Source organism: Mastigoproctus giganteus, chromosome 4 (genome assembly GCF_048544385.1).
Source record: "Mastigoproctus giganteus isolate SK-2022 chromosome 4, ASM4854438v1, whole genome shotgun sequence".
Taxonomy (NCBI): Eukaryota; Metazoa; Arthropoda; class Arachnida; order Uropygi; family Thelyphonidae; genus Mastigoproctus; species Mastigoproctus giganteus.
Window position 1 is genome coordinate 226,763,156 of NC_143578.1, and position 19,980 is coordinate 226,783,135.

General features: G+C 38.4%; 1 protein-coding gene across 1 annotated transcript in view; it reads left to right on the forward strand.

Moving 5' to 3' along the window:
- The window catches only part of LOC150087453 (G protein-coupled receptor-associated protein LMBRD2), a 154,935-nt gene that overhangs the window by 68,449 nt on the left and 66,506 nt on the right, over positions 1–19,980 (forward strand). Inside the window, exons 5-6 of the mRNA XM_090372491.1 lie at positions 1,743–1,910; positions 13,377–13,587. Of these exons, the coding sequence (XP_090228617.1) occupies positions 1,743–1,910; positions 13,377–13,587 (379 nt within the window). The remainder of the gene's footprint in view (positions 1–1,742; positions 1,911–13,376; positions 13,588–19,980) is intronic.

A 19,980-nucleotide genomic window follows, 5' to 3' on the forward strand; every position in this document is an offset into this window, starting at 1 on the left:
TTCTTCATACCTGTGTTCCACCAACTGACCTAATGACTGTGTAATGCAACTTATTGCTCTGTACAGAACATGTTTACACTGTTCCGTGGTCCAAGAATTGATAGTTGGGCACTCTGAAAATGATGTCTGCCATTTGTTGGTGTGATGTGGGACTTGTAAGCTTTTGCCAGGAAAACCCATGCTGTGCTACTTCCTGTGGATTATAAATATACTTACATACATGCCTGTGGATATCTGTTGTTCTGTGTAAAATTTTCCAATGATATCACTTGGTTCATTTTCACCACTTTCTTTAGGATTCAGCAAATCCATCAGTTTCTTTGGTCTACTTGACTGATTTTATACACCTGCATTACATAATTCCTCTTATCTTTTCACTGTATACACTGCAGTTGACTTTTCATGTGTCACTCCTCATTAAAGTCACTCCATTGTATTCAGTGACTTCTAATGAGACATTCAAAGAGTCCCCTAAAAAAGCCATAAAAACCTTACTGCAACTCATTCTCCTTATTTATGATATATCTGCTGTTGCTTGCTCACTTTTATACCTTATCCTGCTTTGCAGAATGTTTCAAATATGTGCTTATGCACATTTTTGAAACATCCTGTATGTGTGTATGTAAGCAACATAAATAAAATGTCTTGTAACAGACTAGGACTATGAAATATGTTACTTCCTTTTCATTCATTTTGTTTAATGAACATTCCAAAAGCTTTTGTGTGTCTGTGCACTGTTAGTATTAATTGATGTTCAAATTTCATTAATGAAGTATTTTTACAGCTACATTAGGATCTCCAGACACTTTATTTAAACTGCTTTAATATAAACTGCAGTAATCCAAATATAAACAACTAGTTACTGCATAGGAAATTATCCTTCAGCCACCACTTTCAACCTCCCTTCATTCCACCCTGCTGCTCTTCATCTTTCTAATGCTGTTGTAATGGTTCCATGTGGCTTTGATTGACATTACTCTTGAACATGCACTAAACCAAAACCATATCTAAATTGTAGCATGTTATCACTCAAAGTTGTGATAAATGATGTTGGGGCAGCTGCATGTGCGTGTAAATATTTTAGCGAAATATGAACCAAATTATAGGTACCCTTTGCAATTATTCAAGAAGGATAACAAAATAAGCAGGTAACAGCAGTATTATTACTTTGGCATGTGGTAATCAAAGTAATAATACTGCTATTACCTGCTTTTGGATCCAGTCACATTATTATGACCACCAATTTTATAAAGTTTTGGAGTCCTCTGTAGTATATATACATTACAGAGGACTTTATTTAAAGTTCAGTCTTTTGAAAAATATCTTTGACTTTATAGTGGTTAAAATAGATTGATTATATATCAGTTATGCTGGTTATAAATCCCTGATAGAACAAGTATTTATTTTTTTTATATGAGGGATTCAAACTCTAATAGAAATGTAATGGTTCCATGTGGCTGTTCCTTGCAGTGGGTTATTAATAAATTTACCACAAGATAGTATCCATTGGTCAAGAAATGGAACTAATTTTTTAAACCTTTATTAAAATAAATTTTATTAAATATTTTATTTTATTAAAATGAATTGGACAATTCTCTTATTATTTTAACTCTGTGATAGTATAGCGAAGAAAGATAGTTTAATTAGATTATCATATCTCATGCTTTTATAATTATTCACTCTATACCAATTTTAGTTTGAATTTAAAACATACTACATGAATGTAATTGGAATTGTTACAGGATTATATTGCCAATGATGCAGTCATATTCCACAGCAGGAAACTTTTCATTTCTGGGTAAATTAAAGACTGCAGTAGTAGAGAATGCTATTTATTATGGCACATACCTATTAATATTTGGTGTGTTACTCATATATGTAGCTGCACAGCCCGGAATAGATCTGGATGGGTATGTATTTTTGGTATCTTATTTTCAACTAAACTGAATTGTAGTAAGAAAATTATTATGCATATGTACAGGGTCCAGTCACATTATTATGACCGCCTATCTAGTATCCAGAATATGTGCCTTTTGCAGCATGCACCACAGCCAGCTGCTGTGGGAGGGACTCAATAAGTTTGTGGAAGGTTGCTACAGGTATCTGTGACTATGCAGACTGCAGTATACCCCAGAGTTCCTGTAGGTTCCTTGGTGGAGGATCCATCCATCTGATGTGTCGATCAAGATGGTCCCATAGGTTTTCAATTGGGTTAAGGTCCGGGGAATTCGGTGGCCAAGGGAGTAGCTGGAAGTCTTTGCTGTGCTCCTAAAACCACTCACGGACAATTCTGGTGACTTGGCATGGCGCATTGTCTTGCTGATAGATATCATTGCCCTAGGGAACACAGTCAACATGTATGGGTGTACCTGATCGGCAACGATCAATAGGTAACCATTTGTGTTCAGGGTGCCCTCCAGAGGTATCAGCGGACCCAAGCCATGCCATGAAAACATTTCCCAGACCATAACGCCACCTCCACCGGCCTGCCTTCTGCCAGCAATCGTGTCCGGGTGTCTGTTCTTGGAGGTTTCACACCTAATATGCCACCGTCTATCCACTCGGTGGAGCAGAAACCATGACTCATCAGAGAAGGCTACCCATTGCAACTCGGTCGGGGTCCAGTGTTGGTATTGCTGTGCAAACTGATGCCATTGTTTGCGATGATTGGCTCTCAGCATGGGTGCTGTCACTAAGCATCTGCTCCAGAGCCCAATGCTGCGCAACACTGTCATGTTGGAGACCTTTCTGGCGGCCCCACAGTTCATTTGGATGGCCAGTTGAGCAACAGTAGTGCGCTGATTGGTCCTGACCACTGTTTCAGCTGATGTTAACCTCTGGGATCAATGGCGCGTGAGGCTCCACAATTGGCATGTCAGGTCATCAAAACTGTCCCATTCGTCCAGTCTTGATACACTTTCACCACTGCAGCACGTGTGCATTTCACAAAGTTCGCTGTTTCGGAAATGCTGGCACCCTGATAGCCGATGATCATGCCTTTTTCCAGGTCTGATAGGTCGTGTGCTTTGCCCATGACAGAGGCTGTTACTGTGTTCACAGACGCCAAACATCAAGCCTTGTATGCTTGCGGTGTGTGAACTTGACACGTGCACTGTATGATTTGTTAGGTGTGTGTGATGTCTGCATTGGGGGGTGGTCGTAATATTGTGACTGGATTCTGTATATCTATATACTTTTTATTTATTTATCATTATTTTTTTTTCTCCAGTGGAGCATTTATATTGAGCGATACTGATGCAGGGTGTTTTAGCATCTCAAAATAAATAAAAAATAATAATTAGTGGTGGCTACCTTTAGTAGTTTTTTGCTGTTTTTATTCCATTCATGTATTAATTTTATTTATAAAATTATCAACCTCACTGGAAGATAATATAGATAAGATAATCACAAAACTTTGTTTAGAAGCTGAAATTAACAATTGAACTACATTTAGCAGTGTTGGGAAATTCACGCTACAGTATGTTTTTTGTGTCCTCTGTTTATCAACAATGTGTTGCTGCAGAGTATAAAGTTGTGAATAACATGCTGTAGTGTTTTCTTGATGGAAAAAATGTCATCTTCAATCACTTTCTTCCATGCAGGAACAGTTTGTAGATTCTTCTGAAACATTTTCTTTGAGATAACCCCAGAGTTAAAAATCATATTGGAGACCATGCCAGTCCTTCACCATATACTTCAGAGTAGTGGTCAGAAACTACCCTATTACTCAAAAATTTCATCCCAGAACTCCAGGACAACTTCTGCCTTATTCAGTGTTGGCAGCCAACTTTCTCTACAGAGTAATGATGTTACCAGTGTGAAAATTTTGATGTGTATGAAACTGTAAAGAAGAGTAATCATATGATGAATAAAAAATTGCCTTGTATTTTCATTATTTGTTTCAATTTATAGGCCATCAAATTGAGGGGATTTTAAGCAAAATGAGTATGCCCTCATATAAAGTATGCCAGAACCCTGTAAATTTAAAAAAATATATATATTTATTTATCAGAGTAGTATCAAAGTTTATAATCTGCACACAAAATTCTTGGGACTCACATTTGATAAAAAGTTGATCTTCCTGAAACACATCCATCAACTCTGCACAAAGTGCCTGCTCTCTGTCCTCTACATCTTGGGGTATAGTGTATAGTGTGTTCGTGTCTAACGGCACCAGGGGTTTCCCCCATCTCCGCGTTGCTTTCATTGTAGGTGTACCAGTTCACTGGGAAGGCCAGAGATTTAAAAGTGTATGGATTTTGTAAGTGTAGTGTTGTGTTTCGTTGTTCTTCTGGCCATTTAGCCGCTAGACCCCTGCTGGGGCCCAACGTTGTCCACACTATGCCTCGTGGAGGCAGACCAGGTACCCAGTAATTTTAAGTTTTCACTCTGGCAGGTCCTGCCACCTAATTTCCTGAGATTTCAGTGGCAAGGACCTATTAAAAAAAAAAAAAAAAAAAAAAAAAAAAAAAAAGGTACTCACTGAAAGGTAGGCCGAAAGGGGTTTTCGTATGCATTTGGAATTTTGACAATTTTTTTTTTTTTTTTTAAATTTTGACAATTTTTTTTTTTTTTTTTTTTTTAATTTTGACATCATATGGGGCATTCGCTAGTGTTTAGGCAGAGCAGAGGGGAGACTGAAGACAGGGGGGGAAAGCCCGAAATATGGAGCCAATAGGGAAGGTGACCCCAGGTCAAAGATTTAAATTTAGACTATGTGGGGTTATGCTGTGAAAGTGAATAGAGTAGGGGAGAGACTGAAGGCTGGGGGGAGGAAATAGGAAGTAAGGGGTCGATAGAGGAGGTGACCCCTGTGGTCAGTGGGGCAGGCCCATGTCTCACCAGGAGGGCAAGGAGGGGAAGAGACAGTGAAACCATCTCCTTCCCTCCCCAGGGAAGTGGAAAGAAAGTACCGTGCAAGAGAGCACAGGTATAGCCTGTGGCGTTGGCAGCAGAGCTGCAATGAGGTCAAGTCCATGGTAGGTCTTCTATTTGAGTTCTACTTCTTCTAAAGAGATGTCAACTTCTAGGGTTGTAGGCCATTCCTAGGACAAGCCCTGTATTTGCAGTTCAGGTTGTTGAGGTTGTGCTTGCAGTCTATCATCAAGTTTTTCGGTTTTAATCTTCTTTCATTTAAAGAGGAGAAATGCTGGTTGGTGATATGTTTTTCTTTGCGTTGTCATGGTTGAGTGGCATTTCCTCTTTTCCTCAGTGTATGGCAATTTGCTCCCTTCTTCTTGCGAAGAGGTCCTGGGCGAATCGTGACAATGCTTTATAATCCTCTTCGGATTCAAGGAGGAGAAATTCTTGTCCTCTTGGAAGATATCTCACTTTTTCAATTAGAATACATCTTAGGTCTTCATATATGGGACAGTCAAACATAAGATGGTTCCAGTCTTCTATTTCTCCACAAGTGCAATGTGGGTTGTCTGTGAGTCTGAAGCCAGCGAGCTTTGCATTGAAGGGGCCATGCCCTGTTATTAAGTACGTTGTATGAAGTCCTGGGAAGAACCATGATGGTGATTTTGGGTATACTGTATTTGTGTGTGGAAAAAACTTGCGGGTGATCTCTCCTTTGGTAGTACCAGCCCATCTGTTTTGCCACTCCTGTAGCAGCCGACCGGGCTAGCCGGGTGGGTAAAGTGCCTGCCTGGCAACCCAAAGGTCGCGGGTTCGAATCCCGCCTCGGGCTTGGATCAAAGTACTGCAAAAACCTTGGGCAGTGCATTATGGCCACTGAAGCCGATGCGCCAACAACTACTAAAAAAAAAAAAAAACTCCTGTAGCAGGTGGTTCTGTAAGCGTACTTTTTCTGCCTTCCTATTATTAGTGGGATCAGTTGTAAAATTCAGGAAGGTAACTGGGACTCCTTTGGAAAGGTAATAGAGCATACCAGTTCTAACGATTTCTAGGTCTAATGGGAGCATTCCTGCTATTACTTGTAAGGCTGGAGTACTCACTGTACTGCAGGCGCGGGTTATGGCGCGGAGGATGGATCGCTGGGTAGAATCCAGCGTTCTTCTATTCACTACTAGCGTGGTCTTATCGTACCATATGGCCGAAGCATATGAGATTGCTGGGATGAAAACTGTCTTATAATAGAGTGCCAGCTTTCTCTTGTTGAGGCCCCAGTCTCTACGTGAGACCCTGGCCACCAGGGCCGAGTAGTTCCTGATCTTCGTTCTGATGTATTTAAGGTGTGGCTGAAAGGATAGTTTGCTGTCTAGGAGAATACCTAAATATTTGAGCTGTGGTGCCAATTTTATTGTGCTCTCATCAATTTTAATTTGGGGTGGTCTACGCAGGTCGAGAGAGCCTTTAAGGAGAATGGATGAGGTTTTCGCAGGTGATATTGTGAGAAAGTTTGCTGCCCAAGTTTGAAGCAGTCGAAGGGCATGGTTGGCCAGGGTCTCAAGCTGAGCTCTTGAGTTTGCTTCCACTGTAAGGATGAGGTCGTCTGCAAAAGCGTGGGATTTGACTTCCCCCAGGTCCATCCTCAAGAACTCATCGAAGACAATGTTCCAGAGCAATGGGCCCAGCACAGATCCCTGCGGACAGCCTCTGTAGATCTGTTTTACTATATTCTTGTACGGGGTATTGATCTCGACCTTTCTCTGTGATAGGTAATCTTTTATTGTGTTGAATAGATTTATTGGCACCTTGGCCTCCCTCAGCCTACCGAGGACACTCGGCCACCAGAGTGAGTCAAATGCCCCGGCAAAGTCGATGGAGATCAGGCGGAAGTATTTCCTGTTGCATTCCCTCGCTGCAATGAGCAGGTTTTTCAATGCGTCTATCGTGGAGGAACCTGGTTTGAACCCATATTGGTTCACCGCTGGTAGTCCTGCTGCTTCATAGTGCTGGGAAATTCTTTTATGCATCAATCTTTCGTATAGTTTACTCACCACTGATAGAAGTGCAATGGGTCTATACGAGTCTGGATTCTCTGGCTGTTTGGTTGGGTTCTTCAAAATTAACTTAATATTTGCTGTCTTCCATTCAGTTGGGTATTTTCCTGCTTCCATACAGCAGTTAAACAGATCCAGCAGAAGCTTCGGTGCATATTCAGCTACCTTTTTAACAATTTCCGGCTTGATCAGATCTAAGCCTGGACATTTCTTAGGTTTGATCTCTGCGACGGCTACTAGGAGCTCCTCCCGTGAGAAAGGGGGCTCCTGCTGTGATGTGTCATAATTCTGGTTTTCTTGGCACAATTGGTGCTGTTCTTGTTGGATTGGTAAAGCTGGGTCCTTGAAAATAACGCTGAGAATATTTTCCATTGATTGCTCCCAAGTTGTGGTGAGCACACCCTGCGGTGTCCGAGTGAATGTTAAAACTTCGCCTCTGGGGAGTTTGTTGATGGTGACTTTGTAAACCACCCCCCAGGGGTTAGCATTTCCTGTTGTGGAGACCAAGCCCTACCATGATCTCTTTTTACTTTTCTTGATAGTTTCTGTATAACGATTCCTGACATCTCTGTAGTGCTGCCTAAGCACTTCAACTTCTGCAGCTGGCCAGGTCCTCCGTGCTCTTTGGAAGTCTTTCCTTCTTTTAATTACTTCTCTCCTTAGTTGCTGAATCTCAGGTGTCCACCAGGGAACTGCACCAGGCAGTGGGTTTTTTCTTTTTATAGCTGTTGCACTGGCACTTGTAATAATTTCTGTTACCTTGCGTTGGCATGAGTCAGGATCACTCCATTGGTCCAGCATCTGTTGGTTATTTTCTACCGTTGCAGTCAAGGTGTTCCTGAAGAGCTCCCAGTCTGCTTTACTTATGGCAAATCTGTTATGGAGTTGCTTGATTGGCGGTGTTCTTGTTAGAGTTCTGGTAATTTGAAAGGTTATTACACGGTGATCTGATGTTGTCCATGAGTCTTGCACCCTGGGGTGTATATACCGTGCACATCTTGGGGTGTGGACCAATGCACCCTATTATTATTATTATTAGCCATATGGTGCAAGGAAGCCTGAGGCTTATGCTGCACCAACCAAAAAATTTCCCACGTTACCCTGAGAGAGAGAGAGAGAGAGAGAGAGAGAGAGAGAGAGAGAGAGTAAAAGGGAATCACTAAGAAAGCAAGAAAAAGAAGAATGATGATATCCAGCTCAGGACCCTAGGTTTGCCAAGCCCATACTCACCAGATGTGAGCCCCTGGGGTGTATATACCGTGCACTTGTACGATCCAAACTAGACTACTGGTCCCAAGTATACGCTTCAGCCAGAAGCAGTGTACTTCAATGACTGGATCCCATTCATCATCAGGCTATCCATCTCACTACTGGAGCATATCAAACATCTCCTGACCAGACCCTATACGTTGAAGCACGTGAACCACCTTTATCACTTTAACGTAAGTAGGTGTCTCTAAAGTATGCTCTAAAACTGAAATCCCTGCCAGACCATCCTGCATGCCCATCCATTTTTGAGCCATGAGGGAACGTTTGTACAATGCCGTTAAGACTGCCAACTGTCCTTTTGGTATTTGTCTCCAAGAGCTACTCAGAGAACTTAAAATCAAGGTAGACAAGGTTGCTCAAACACCAAAGCAGCCCACTCCACCCCAGCATGCAACTTTTCCCTTAAAAACTGAAGAAAATCAGATACTCCATCATCTGTCTACCTGCAGCTCTATTCAGCATACTGAGCCGAACATTCTGATTTTCGTGCCAGTCTACACAGACGGCTCGGTCAGAATCATATGTGGGATCTGCTTCTGTCTTTCCGGACGCCACTATATCAGTACAAATTCTTTCTGAAAGCGGCATAGTTAAGCAAAATATGCTTAAATATGCCATTAGTTAGCTTTGGATCACATTAGTAAATGTCAAAACTCCTATACAGACTACAGGCAAATAATACACCAAAAGATTCACTCCCAGTGGCAGGAGTCATGGAAAAGAGAGAGACTACAAATAAATTACATCAGATAAAGCCTGTAATTGAACTGTGGCAATCTAGTCTGTGTAAAAATTGCAAAGAGGAAGTTGTTCTTGCTCAGACCCACATAGGACACAGTCATCTGACACATTGCTATTTGCTGAGGGCTGATGACTGTCCTATGTGCAAGTCCTGTGATACAGTTTTATCGCTGAGACATATTTTAATCGAGTGCCCAGATTTTATTGATACATTTTATTGCTCTTACCCATCTGGCTGAGCCATATACATTCAGTCAGATTTTATCAGACAATGACAATGATAAAATCTATTAATATTTACCGATATATATGGTGTTGAGCATGTTTAGTCGTTAAGCTTTATTGCATTTTATGTATTTACCTTTCTTAACATTGTAACCTTTCTGGAAGGTTACAATATCTTTTATTCATTTATATATTTTGTGGTGTGGTTGTGGCACACCATAGCCTTAGTTGCCTTTGTGCCAATAAAATCCAAACCAAAGCATCATTATGCAGGGTGTTTTAGGATGTGCTGGATGATTTTGTATTGAAACTGAAGTAATTTAACAGGCTTAGCTTTATTTTTGGCATACTTTATACCAAGGTGCACTCTGTCATGTAACAATGATTTTCTCATAAATAACTTGTGAATTAAATTATTGGCGAAAGCTGGTGCTATGAGTGCTAAAAAAAAACAATATCGCAAGTGGTGACCAAAGCCATTTTTTTTGCATAGCATTGTGCTTCTCTAAATAAAACACACTGTTCCAGTGGAGAAATATGTTGCTGTTTTATTTAAGTGTTTGCTACTGCTCAGACTTGAGTTTAGACTCTATTTGGAGTGCCATCAGTGAGCAAGTAGGCAATATATATTTACTTCATTTATTTTTGTGTATCCTCTTACATGTCATATATTGTTGATACTTCTTGCCATTCATCAAAAATCATCAAAATTCAATCTTCCAATCAACTGGAGTTCACATAATTTTGAAAGCTGTCAGTTTATTGAACTAAAAGTTATTTTCTGTAGCTCTACAGTGTTTCTGGCTGTAAAATGCTACACCCATTCAATATACAGGCGGGCCTTGATTAACGCGATTAATTCGTCCCGCGAGCGCATTGCGCAAAATGGAAACGCGTTAATCGAATATCATAACCAATAGGAAAAATTATAATTGGTCCTTGACCTTCTGGAATGTCCATAAAGAATTTTAAAACTACCTTTTAAATAACTTTTTAACTGTATATAATGTAAAAGATAATGAAAATAATTATGGAATTAAATGTTTATTGCATAAAACAGCGGTTCTTAAACTGTGCACCGGAATATTTTAAAATTTCGAGGGAAACACAGCAATACTCAACATCTGTCGGACACTGCGCGAACTACTAGCTCGAGGTAGTTCACAGTTTCAGCATTTCTTATTAAGTTGTTTGGACCTAACCACTAAACGAAACTGTTAGGTATTTCTTTTGGTCTGGGTGCGCCTTGAAAAAATTACTGAGACATTAAAGGCGCCGTGAACTGAGAAATTTTGGGAACCTCTGACATAAAATACACAATGAAGAAATTACTGTTGCGGAAATATTTGAACAGTGTTGACTTTCCTTTTTCATCAATCAATTTCTGATAGCCGACAACAATTTCTCTGAGCCCTGGCAAAATAATAATAATATAGGTGCCTCCGTAGCCAGGTGGGAAGGAGCAGCAGTGCGTAGCACACGCTTCTTGATTAGACCGGGGTTCAAGCCCGTCACCACCAAATACGGAGGATGCGGAAAGGTCAGGGAATGACCACCACATATCCCGGAGCAATATGGCCTTAGTTGCTAATGCTCCTAAAAACCAAATAACAAACAAACAAACTTGGTGAAATAAATATCGCAGAGAACATCAAACCTTTTGTTTGAGGTTCTATGCGAGATGAAATCTTTCGTATAATTCTTTTACCATTATCTCCTTCACAGTAACATTTTCATCTGGCTCATTTAAAAATCTGAATTTTTAAATGCAAGTCTGCATTGACTTTATTAGCAGGAGACAAACACGTCTTCTTCCGATGGTTGATGGAACACACCGAGGCAGGCAGCAGGCAAACGTTTGTTTATTGACCGTACGACTCACGGTAAGCTTAATGCGCGATTCAAATCTTTTTCAACTATCGCATAAAAAAAAAGATCGCGTTAACTGGAAATTTGCATCGTGTAAAGTTTAAAGTGGTATCATTTTTCAAATAGCGTTAACTGAATATCACGTTAATCGAACTCGCGTTATGCGAGGCCTAGCTGTAAGTGGAAAATATATCAAAGCAGTCATGTGCACTATTTCTTCTATTACTAAAATATGCACATTATACATCCTCCCTTTTGGCAGTGTTATGGGTGAGGTGCACCCACTCAGGGGTAGTAATTAACCGAATCTTATTGAAGTGTAGTTTATAAATCTTGAGAGGGAGTTGCTTTTAGCTGCACATTTCTCAGTAGCTCCACCACTCAGCAATGCTTTTTTCTAAAACAGTTTATTCTTGGTTTCCAGTCAGTTCTGATTTACATATAGTTTACATACATTTGTGTTCATGTGATTGATTTAAGTTTACCCTCTAAGTAATTTTAGCATTTTTTTCAATGGCATCAAGAGATCAGGTGAGTCAGGTAGTGCTAATAATGTGATGATGAAAAGCTATTAAGAAAACTTGTCACTGGAAACTAACTTGGACATTCTAAAAAGTCTGGATTTGGGGAAGCACTAGATTTATACTACATTTAGTGGTTTTGAGCAATCTGAAAATTAATAGTTTCAAGCTGTTATTGTAAATAAAGTAAATACATTATGATTATATAAGGTTCCATAATTTTAAGTTTGTTTATAGTTGTCTTCCATTTTCTTGAACATATACGGTATTTGTTTTATTGCATAATTTATGTATTTAAAGGTTTAAATGTTTCTGCTACACATTTAATATTGTATATAGGAGAAATGGTGCCTTAAAAGCGGCCAGAAACATTGTCACACCAACCAGTTAAAATTATTTACATTATATCATCTGAATAAATTTTGGCTACTTAATGTGGATTCACTCAGCACTGTTTTAATGGCTTCAATTAAGATTGCTAAGTGGAGGATGCTCTATGAATATTACTGCATCCTGGTTGACATGGAATTCAATAATCTATGCTTGCTCCTTTTATAATGAAATGACTGGCTTGAGTCATCGGTAATCTAATGATTCAAGTCATTAAGGGAGAGGTGCAATATGGCCAAAGTAGCTCTTGTGCCAAAAAAACATAACAATAACAACATTAAGGCAGAGTCTTAGACACCTAAACCATCTTTGTGCTAATATCAACAGCTGATGCACCAGTGCTCTGGTTACAACAAAATGACCAGATCCAACTACATACATCATCATACAGAGCTTTGAAAATCTATGGCTAAGAACAAATCCAACTAGATTTGTTGGAAATTTGACACATCTTGTTCACATAGAAAATTCAACTTCTGGAAATTGCCATGATGGGTAAATTTGTATTCTTACTGTATATTTCTCTGTATTGTTATAATACAAATAAAGATATTTATTTTTATTAATTTTATCATAGAGTATCTGGCACATGAAGTATAACTGTATTTAAATAATAGCACCTTTGTCAAAACACAGAAACCTACTAAATTGGCTAGAGAAAAATAAATTATTTATCCTAGGCTTTCTGAATTAGTTCAAGGCAGAATATGCATAGTTACAACTTCAGGTCCAAGTGAAAGAATTTTCTCTAAAGAGGTACAGGTGATCAACAAAATATGTAGCATGTTGACAATTGACAGTGTCTAAAATCACATTTTTAATTATACATTTAGGTCAGTTGTGACCCCTAAGGCATTGCTGGTTTTTGGATTTCCTGCTGCTACAGAATTTTGCATAATTTATATTTCAACTTCTTGGGGTCCCCAAGTACCAATACACAACACAAGCACATGCCAGTGCACCTGTATGTATACATGCCACTGTTGATTCAGATATATATATATATAAATTATATTTTTATAATTTTTTTAGTTCTGTACCATTCATTAAATTGTTTAATGAATGGTTATACAGCTAAAACTTCACTTTCAATCAGAGGCAGTGCAGTATTGATTTTAAACTTCTGGTATTCCTGACACGCACGTGCACACACAATATTTATAATACTTGGAAAAGTTTTAATTCAAAAATATACTCATTTATAATTTAATTGAAGGAATAATTCATGATTTGTTTTAACTGCATGCATTTTAATTGTTTTTCTATGAAGATTATATTATCTCTCAAGTAAGTTGTAGCATTAATTCCTTTGTGCCTGTATGATCAACTATATCGTGCAATGAGTATTGGCTATTTTATTGTTTTATTGTTCTACTGAAGTTAACAGTTCATTTAATTATAATATACTAATTGGTATATTATTTTTCTACATAACTGTCCAATTTTGTTTCAGGCCGAAACTGAAAGTCATTTGTATTACTGCTAGCAACACTTGGGGTCTCTTTCTTCTTGTTCTCCTTCTGGGTTATGGTCTTGTAGAAATACCCCGTAGTTGCTGGAATAAAACAAAAAAAGGATATATGGTTAATTATCTATATTTTAAAGCTGCAAAGCTTAGTACAGAAAGATGTGAAGCTGAAGAAAAAGTGGATGACATCCTAGAGGTAAGCAATTACTAATATCCCACTTATATTTCACTGAGGTAAGAGTTTCTAGTATAATAAAAAAAAAAACAAATATCCATATCTTAGTATGGTATCTATGTATGAGTAGACACAATGTGAATATTGATTGAATGAATAACTGATTATAAAGTTTGATCTGCACTTGCTTTAAAGATGGCACGTGGCATATGGGTGTACTTCATAAACCAAAAACAGAAAAAGTGTATGAATTTAAATATCTATTAGAATCACATAAGTGTGAATCGGTTTGGCTGAAACAAGAAGAAGAAATGAATCACTTATAAGTTTATCAAGTGGAAATCTGCTGTACACCAATGGAAACAGTGAAAGGAGTGAAGGTGGAGTTGGGTTTCTGGTCCATAAAGATTTTAAAAACAACATTTTGGAATTCAAAAGTACATCACCAAGGGTGTCAAGACTAATACTCAAGATTTCTAAGCGGTACAAGCTAAAGATTGTAATGATTTATGCACCAACATCGAGCCACGATGATGAAGAGGTTGAAGACATGTACACTGAAATTGAGAGTCTTCTAGATGAGCAGAAAACCCACTACACTATTATTATGGGGGACTTCAATGCTAAGGTTGGAAAAAGGCAAAACAGCGCAGAAAGAGGAACTATAGGAAATTTTGGAATTGGTGAAAGAAATAAAAGAGGTGAAAGACTTGTGAAATTTGCAGAATCTCAAGGAATGTCAGTAATGAACACTTTTTTCAAGAAAAGGGTGAACAGAAAGTGGACATGGAAGAGTCCAAATGGATTAACAACTAATGAAATCGACTTCATCCTCACTAACAGAAGATATATTGTGAATGATGTTACCGTCCTGAATAAGGTAAATGTTGGAAGTGATCACAGAATGGTAAGATGTACACTTGATATAGATGTAGGAAAGGAAAGGAAAAAACTGACTCGAGTAAATAATACAAAGGTCTTTGAAATAACAGAGGAGGAGAAAAAGCAGTATGTACTGGAACTTAAGAACAAGTTTGAGCTTCTGCAGACTGCTCAGGACCAAGATATCGACGAGGAATATTACAACTTTCTGAAAGTGATAAAGCCCAAGAAACCTATAGGGAAACAGAAATCCAAAGAAGAAAAAATTAGTCAAGAAACACTTGTCATGATGAACCAAAGACGACAAATGAAGAGCAAGAAAAACACTGCCAGGGAGAAAATTGAGTATACTGAGTTATGCAAAGCCATTAGAAAGAGACTCAGAGAGGACATAAGAAGATTTAACACAAGAAAAGTAGAACAAGCATTAAGGGAAAACAAAGGATTTAAATCAGCAGCCATGAGCAGTAATACAGAAAGACAAATGATACTGAAACTGAAGAAAAGCAATGGTGTACTTATAAACAGCAGAGAAGGCATAATTCAAATAGCAGAAGACTACTATAGAGAATTATACAAGGAGCGAGGGAATGATACCAGCAGTGGGGAAGATGGATTGCAAAGTAGCAACACATACGACATACCCGATATTCTTCCTGATGAGGTAGAACATGCATTGAAGAAAATGAAGAATCGGAAAGCCCCGGGGGAAGATGAAGTTACTGTAGAGTTGTTAAAATTGGGAGGAAGAGACATAACACAAAAACTGGCAAGGCTCTTCACAAAGTGCATTAGAAAAGGTGTGATGCCTAAGCAGTGGAATAATGCAATCATAGTTTTGCTGCATAAGAAAGGAGATAAATCAGAAATTGGAAATTATAGACCAATTAGCTTGTTATCCCATATCTACAAGTTGTTCACAAGGGTCATTACTAACAGATTAGAAAGAATACTTGATGAGAATCAACCGAAAGAGCAAGCTGGCTTTAGGACAGGATTCTCAACTATGGACCACCTTCACGTAATATCACAGCTAATGGAGAAAGCAAATGAATATAAAACACCATTATGCCTGGCATTTGTGGATTATGAAAAGGCATTTGACTCCATACAGCATAAGGCAATGTTTCGGGCACTGGAAAGACAAGGCATAGATACTCCATATATTATGATTTTGAAGAAAATATATGAGAGTGCTACATCCTTTATTAGACTAGACAAAGACAGTAGCAAATTTAAAATCGAGAAAGGAGTTCGACAAGGAGACACAATATCTCCGAAGCTGTTTACTGCTGCCCTTGAGGAAGCTTTCAGAAGATTAGACTGGTCGCAGAAAGGAGTCAATGTGAACGGAGAGTACCTAAACCATTTACGATTTGCAGATGACATTGTGGTCATAAGCCACGATCCCAAAGAATTAGAGGAAAATCTTAATCAGTTATGCACAGTTAGTAAGGATTTTGGACTAAAGATGAATATGGCTAAAACAAAAGTAATGATGAACAAGTATGCCACGGAAAGGGAAATAATGATTGAAGGAGCAGTAATTGAAAAGGTGGAGTCATATACTTATCTGGGACAAGTTATTAGCTGTAATAATGATAAATGGCTGGAAGTCAAGAGAAGAATAAATTTTGGATGGATAGCATTCAGGAAATATAGTCACATACTTAAGAGCAATATCCCAGTTTGTCTGAAACGTAAAATAATGAATCAATGTATACTCCCCACCATGACTTATGGAAGTGAAACTTGGGCACTCACCAAAAGAATGGAAGAGAAGCTAAGAACTACACAGCGAAGAATGGAACGAATTATATTGGGAATTAGAATGTTAGATAAGAAGAGAAACACATGGATTAGGCAGCAAACTCAAGTAAAGGACATTCTTATCAAAACTAAAGAACTAAAATGGTCTTGGGCAGGACACATAGCTCGAAGACATGATGACAGATGGACTAAGAAAATAACAGAATGGTACCCAAGAGGAGCTAGAAGAAAACCTGGAAGACAAAGGCGGAGATGGATAGATGAAATTCATGAGGTTTTGAGTAGTAAATGGATGGCCAGTGTTCAAAACAGAAGGAACTGGAAAGTTGCTGGAGAGGCCTTCATCCTGCAGTGGATTGAAAATGGCTGATGATGATGATGATGAAGTGTGAATTTTAGTATTCTTCCAGTATGATTGATATTCACTTTTGATCTACATACTAATCTTTTTTGTTGGAAAATTCTTTAAAAAAAAAAAATCTTTATGGCACCATATAAAGAATTATATTTTCCAAAACACTGGTATTGCTATGGTAACTTAATAGAGTTTTGGTTTTCTTCTTTTGTCAGTCACATGCAATGCTGATTTTTGACTGTACAGTTAGGGGTTTTTTTTTTTTTTTTTTGTAAATAACAAGACTGCTGTTTCTAAGGATAATTTTTGATAATATTATAAAATATAGACTCAGAATAAAGAATGAAATTTTAAAGTTTCCTCTATTTTAAACTATTTCTTCCCTTTTGGTGGTGGAGTATTGCTTCTGAACATCTTAAAAAAATGAAACAGAGTGATGTCAAAATTTGAAGATGATACAGAGAATGGTTAAAGACCACTGCCACGCAGTACTCCTTCAGAGCAACTTGGATAGGCAGAGGAATGGTCAGAAAAGTGGCAATGATGTTTTTATTTTGCAAAATGCAAGGTTTTTCACTTTGAAAGAACGAACAAGGAGTTCTGTTATAAACACTAAAGGGGGAGAGAGAGAGAGAGAGAGAGAGAGAGAGAGATGAGAGAGAGAGAGAGAGAGAGAGAGAGAGAGAGAGAGAGAGAGAGAGAGAGAGGTAGGTAACTATCCAGGCACACATGAAGTTCTCTATGCAGTGTAGCCAACATACTAAACCTGTACTGAGATTACAATGAATGTAATTATTTTTATATACATATGGTGAACTATTTAAAATAGTTATTGCAGGTGAAATATTCCAAATTAAAGCCTATTCCTTTCGCCTCAATATTGGTTTATACCTTTGCTTTTCACAAGTAACAGATACACTTGGTTATAATTTTTTCATAGGTTACGGAAACACATATATTTTTAATAATGTTTAAATTAATTATCTTAGTTTTTAGCATTAGCATTAGTAGAGGCATTTGATGCAAGAAAGTAAGCTTATGCAGCATCAGCCAAAAAAAATAAAGTAAAATAAATAAATAAAAAATAACCACTTCCACTTCACCCCTCTGTTCGTTTGAAATACCTGTCCAGCTGAGCCTTAAACTTAATTAGGCTATCAACTTCCACGACAAGGGATGGAAGTCTGTTCCACCAACCAACCACCCGCTGGCTAAAGGCAAATTTCTGCACATCTATATTACATCTGTCTTTCCTCAATTTGAATTTATGCCCTCTCAGGTGATTATTCTGAGCAAGAGGAGAATCCCATCAGCATTGAGCATGCTAAAACCATTCAAGGCTTTGTAGACCTCTATCAGATCACCTCGCTGGTGCCTAGTCTCCAGACACTGTAATTCGCAAACTTAAGCCTTTCTTCGTAGAGCACCCCTTTGTTCCATTCACTAATCTTGTTGCCCTTCTCTGTACTCGTTCCAGCAGCTCTACATCCTTCTTGAAATGAGGCCTCCAGGCCTGTATACAGTACTCTAGGTGTGGCCTCACCATTGCCTTATACAAGAAATAATCACCTCCTTATCCCTGCTAGAAAAATTCCTATATATCATTGACAATACACGCATGAGCTACTCTTGCAGCCCGTCTGCACTGCTCAGAGAACTTCATATCCCTGCACAACCACCCCCAGGTCCCTTTCATTCTCTACCACTGTCAGTGGTAGTACCACAGATACGTTGCTCTGCGGTTGCTGTTTTCCATATGTAGTACTTTACATTTGTCAATGTTAAACTTCATTTGCCACCTCTCAGCCCATCTGCTCAACCTTTCCAGATCCTGTTGCAGCAGCATAGTGTCAGTAGTGTCCTTGACAACCCTGCCAACCTTCGTATCGTCTGCAAACTTTGACATTAAGCTTGATATACCAGGCGCATCCATAGCCAGGTGGGAAGGAGCAGCAGTGCATAGCACACGCTTCTTGATTAGACCTGGGTTCGAACCTGTCACCACCAAATACGGAGGATGCGGAAAGGTCAGGGAATGACCGCCGCATATCCCGGAGCAATATGGCCTTAGTTGCTAATGCTCCTAAAAACCAAATAACAATAACATAACTTGATATACCATCATCAATATCATTTATAAATACAGAAAACAATAAAGGACCCAATACTGAACCCTGAGGGACTCCATTAATAACATTAGTCCATGATGAGCAGTGTCCATTGAATACCACTCTCTGTCTTCTCCCCCTCAACCACCCATTTATCCATAGCAGCAATTTTCCTCCAATGCCACACTGCTCCAATTTGTGCAGCAGTCTTCATGTACAACAGTATCAAAAGCCTTTCTAAGATCCAAGTATATAATATCAGAGTTATTCCCTGCATCCAGTTCTTTTGTGACTGCATCATAGTATCCAATCAAATTGGTCAGGCAAGACTTCCCCTTAACAAAACCATGCTGTGTCCGAGCTATAACTGAAGTCTTGTCTAGATGATCCTGCAGTGCTTCTTGAACCAGCGCTTCCATTAATTTTATTGGAACAAAAGTTAAACTCACAGGTCTATAATTACTTGTGTCGGCCTTTGATCCTCCTTTGTGAATTGGGGTCACAATTGCACATCTCCAGTCTGTGGATATCTCCCGTGAGTCCAAGGAACCTCTCATAATTATGGCTAAGGGTTTGCTTACTTCCTTTGCTGCCTCCTTTAATATAACTGGATAGATCCAATCCACCCTAGGTGCCTTTCTTGTGTTTATCTTCAACAATTTCTCCTCCACTTTACTCTGTTATTACAAGATTCTCTAGCTTACTGCCAGAGTTGAATACACCTCTGGCATTCCCCTCGCTGAATAACTCCTCATGTGTGAATGTCGATGCAAAATATTAATTTAGTTTGTTAGCTACCTGAGCAGAATCATCAACAGTTGACCCATCGATATCAAGTGGACCAATCTGATTCATCCCCTTTTTTCTAGAGTTTACTAGTAAAATAATAAGAGGAGTTTACCTCAATATAGTGCGTAGAACACTTCTGTATGATACCCTCCAGAAATTAAAACGGAAAAAACGAATAAATCGACGACTTACCGGTACATTAGAGTAAAATATAAATAATTAAATAAACAATTTAACACAATTCAAATCAATTTAAAACAATTAAAAATCAAATTAACGCAATTAAAAGAATCTAACGAAAATATTCAAAAGGAAGGAAAATCGTTTTGAATATTTTCGTTAGATTCTTTTAATTGCGTTAATTTGATTTTTAATTGTGTTAAATTGTTTATTTAATTATTTATATTTTACTCTAATGTACCGGTAAGTTCTCGATTTTTTTCGTTTTTTCCGTTTTAATTTCTGGAGGGTATCATACGGAAGTGTTCTACGCACTATATTGAGGTAAAC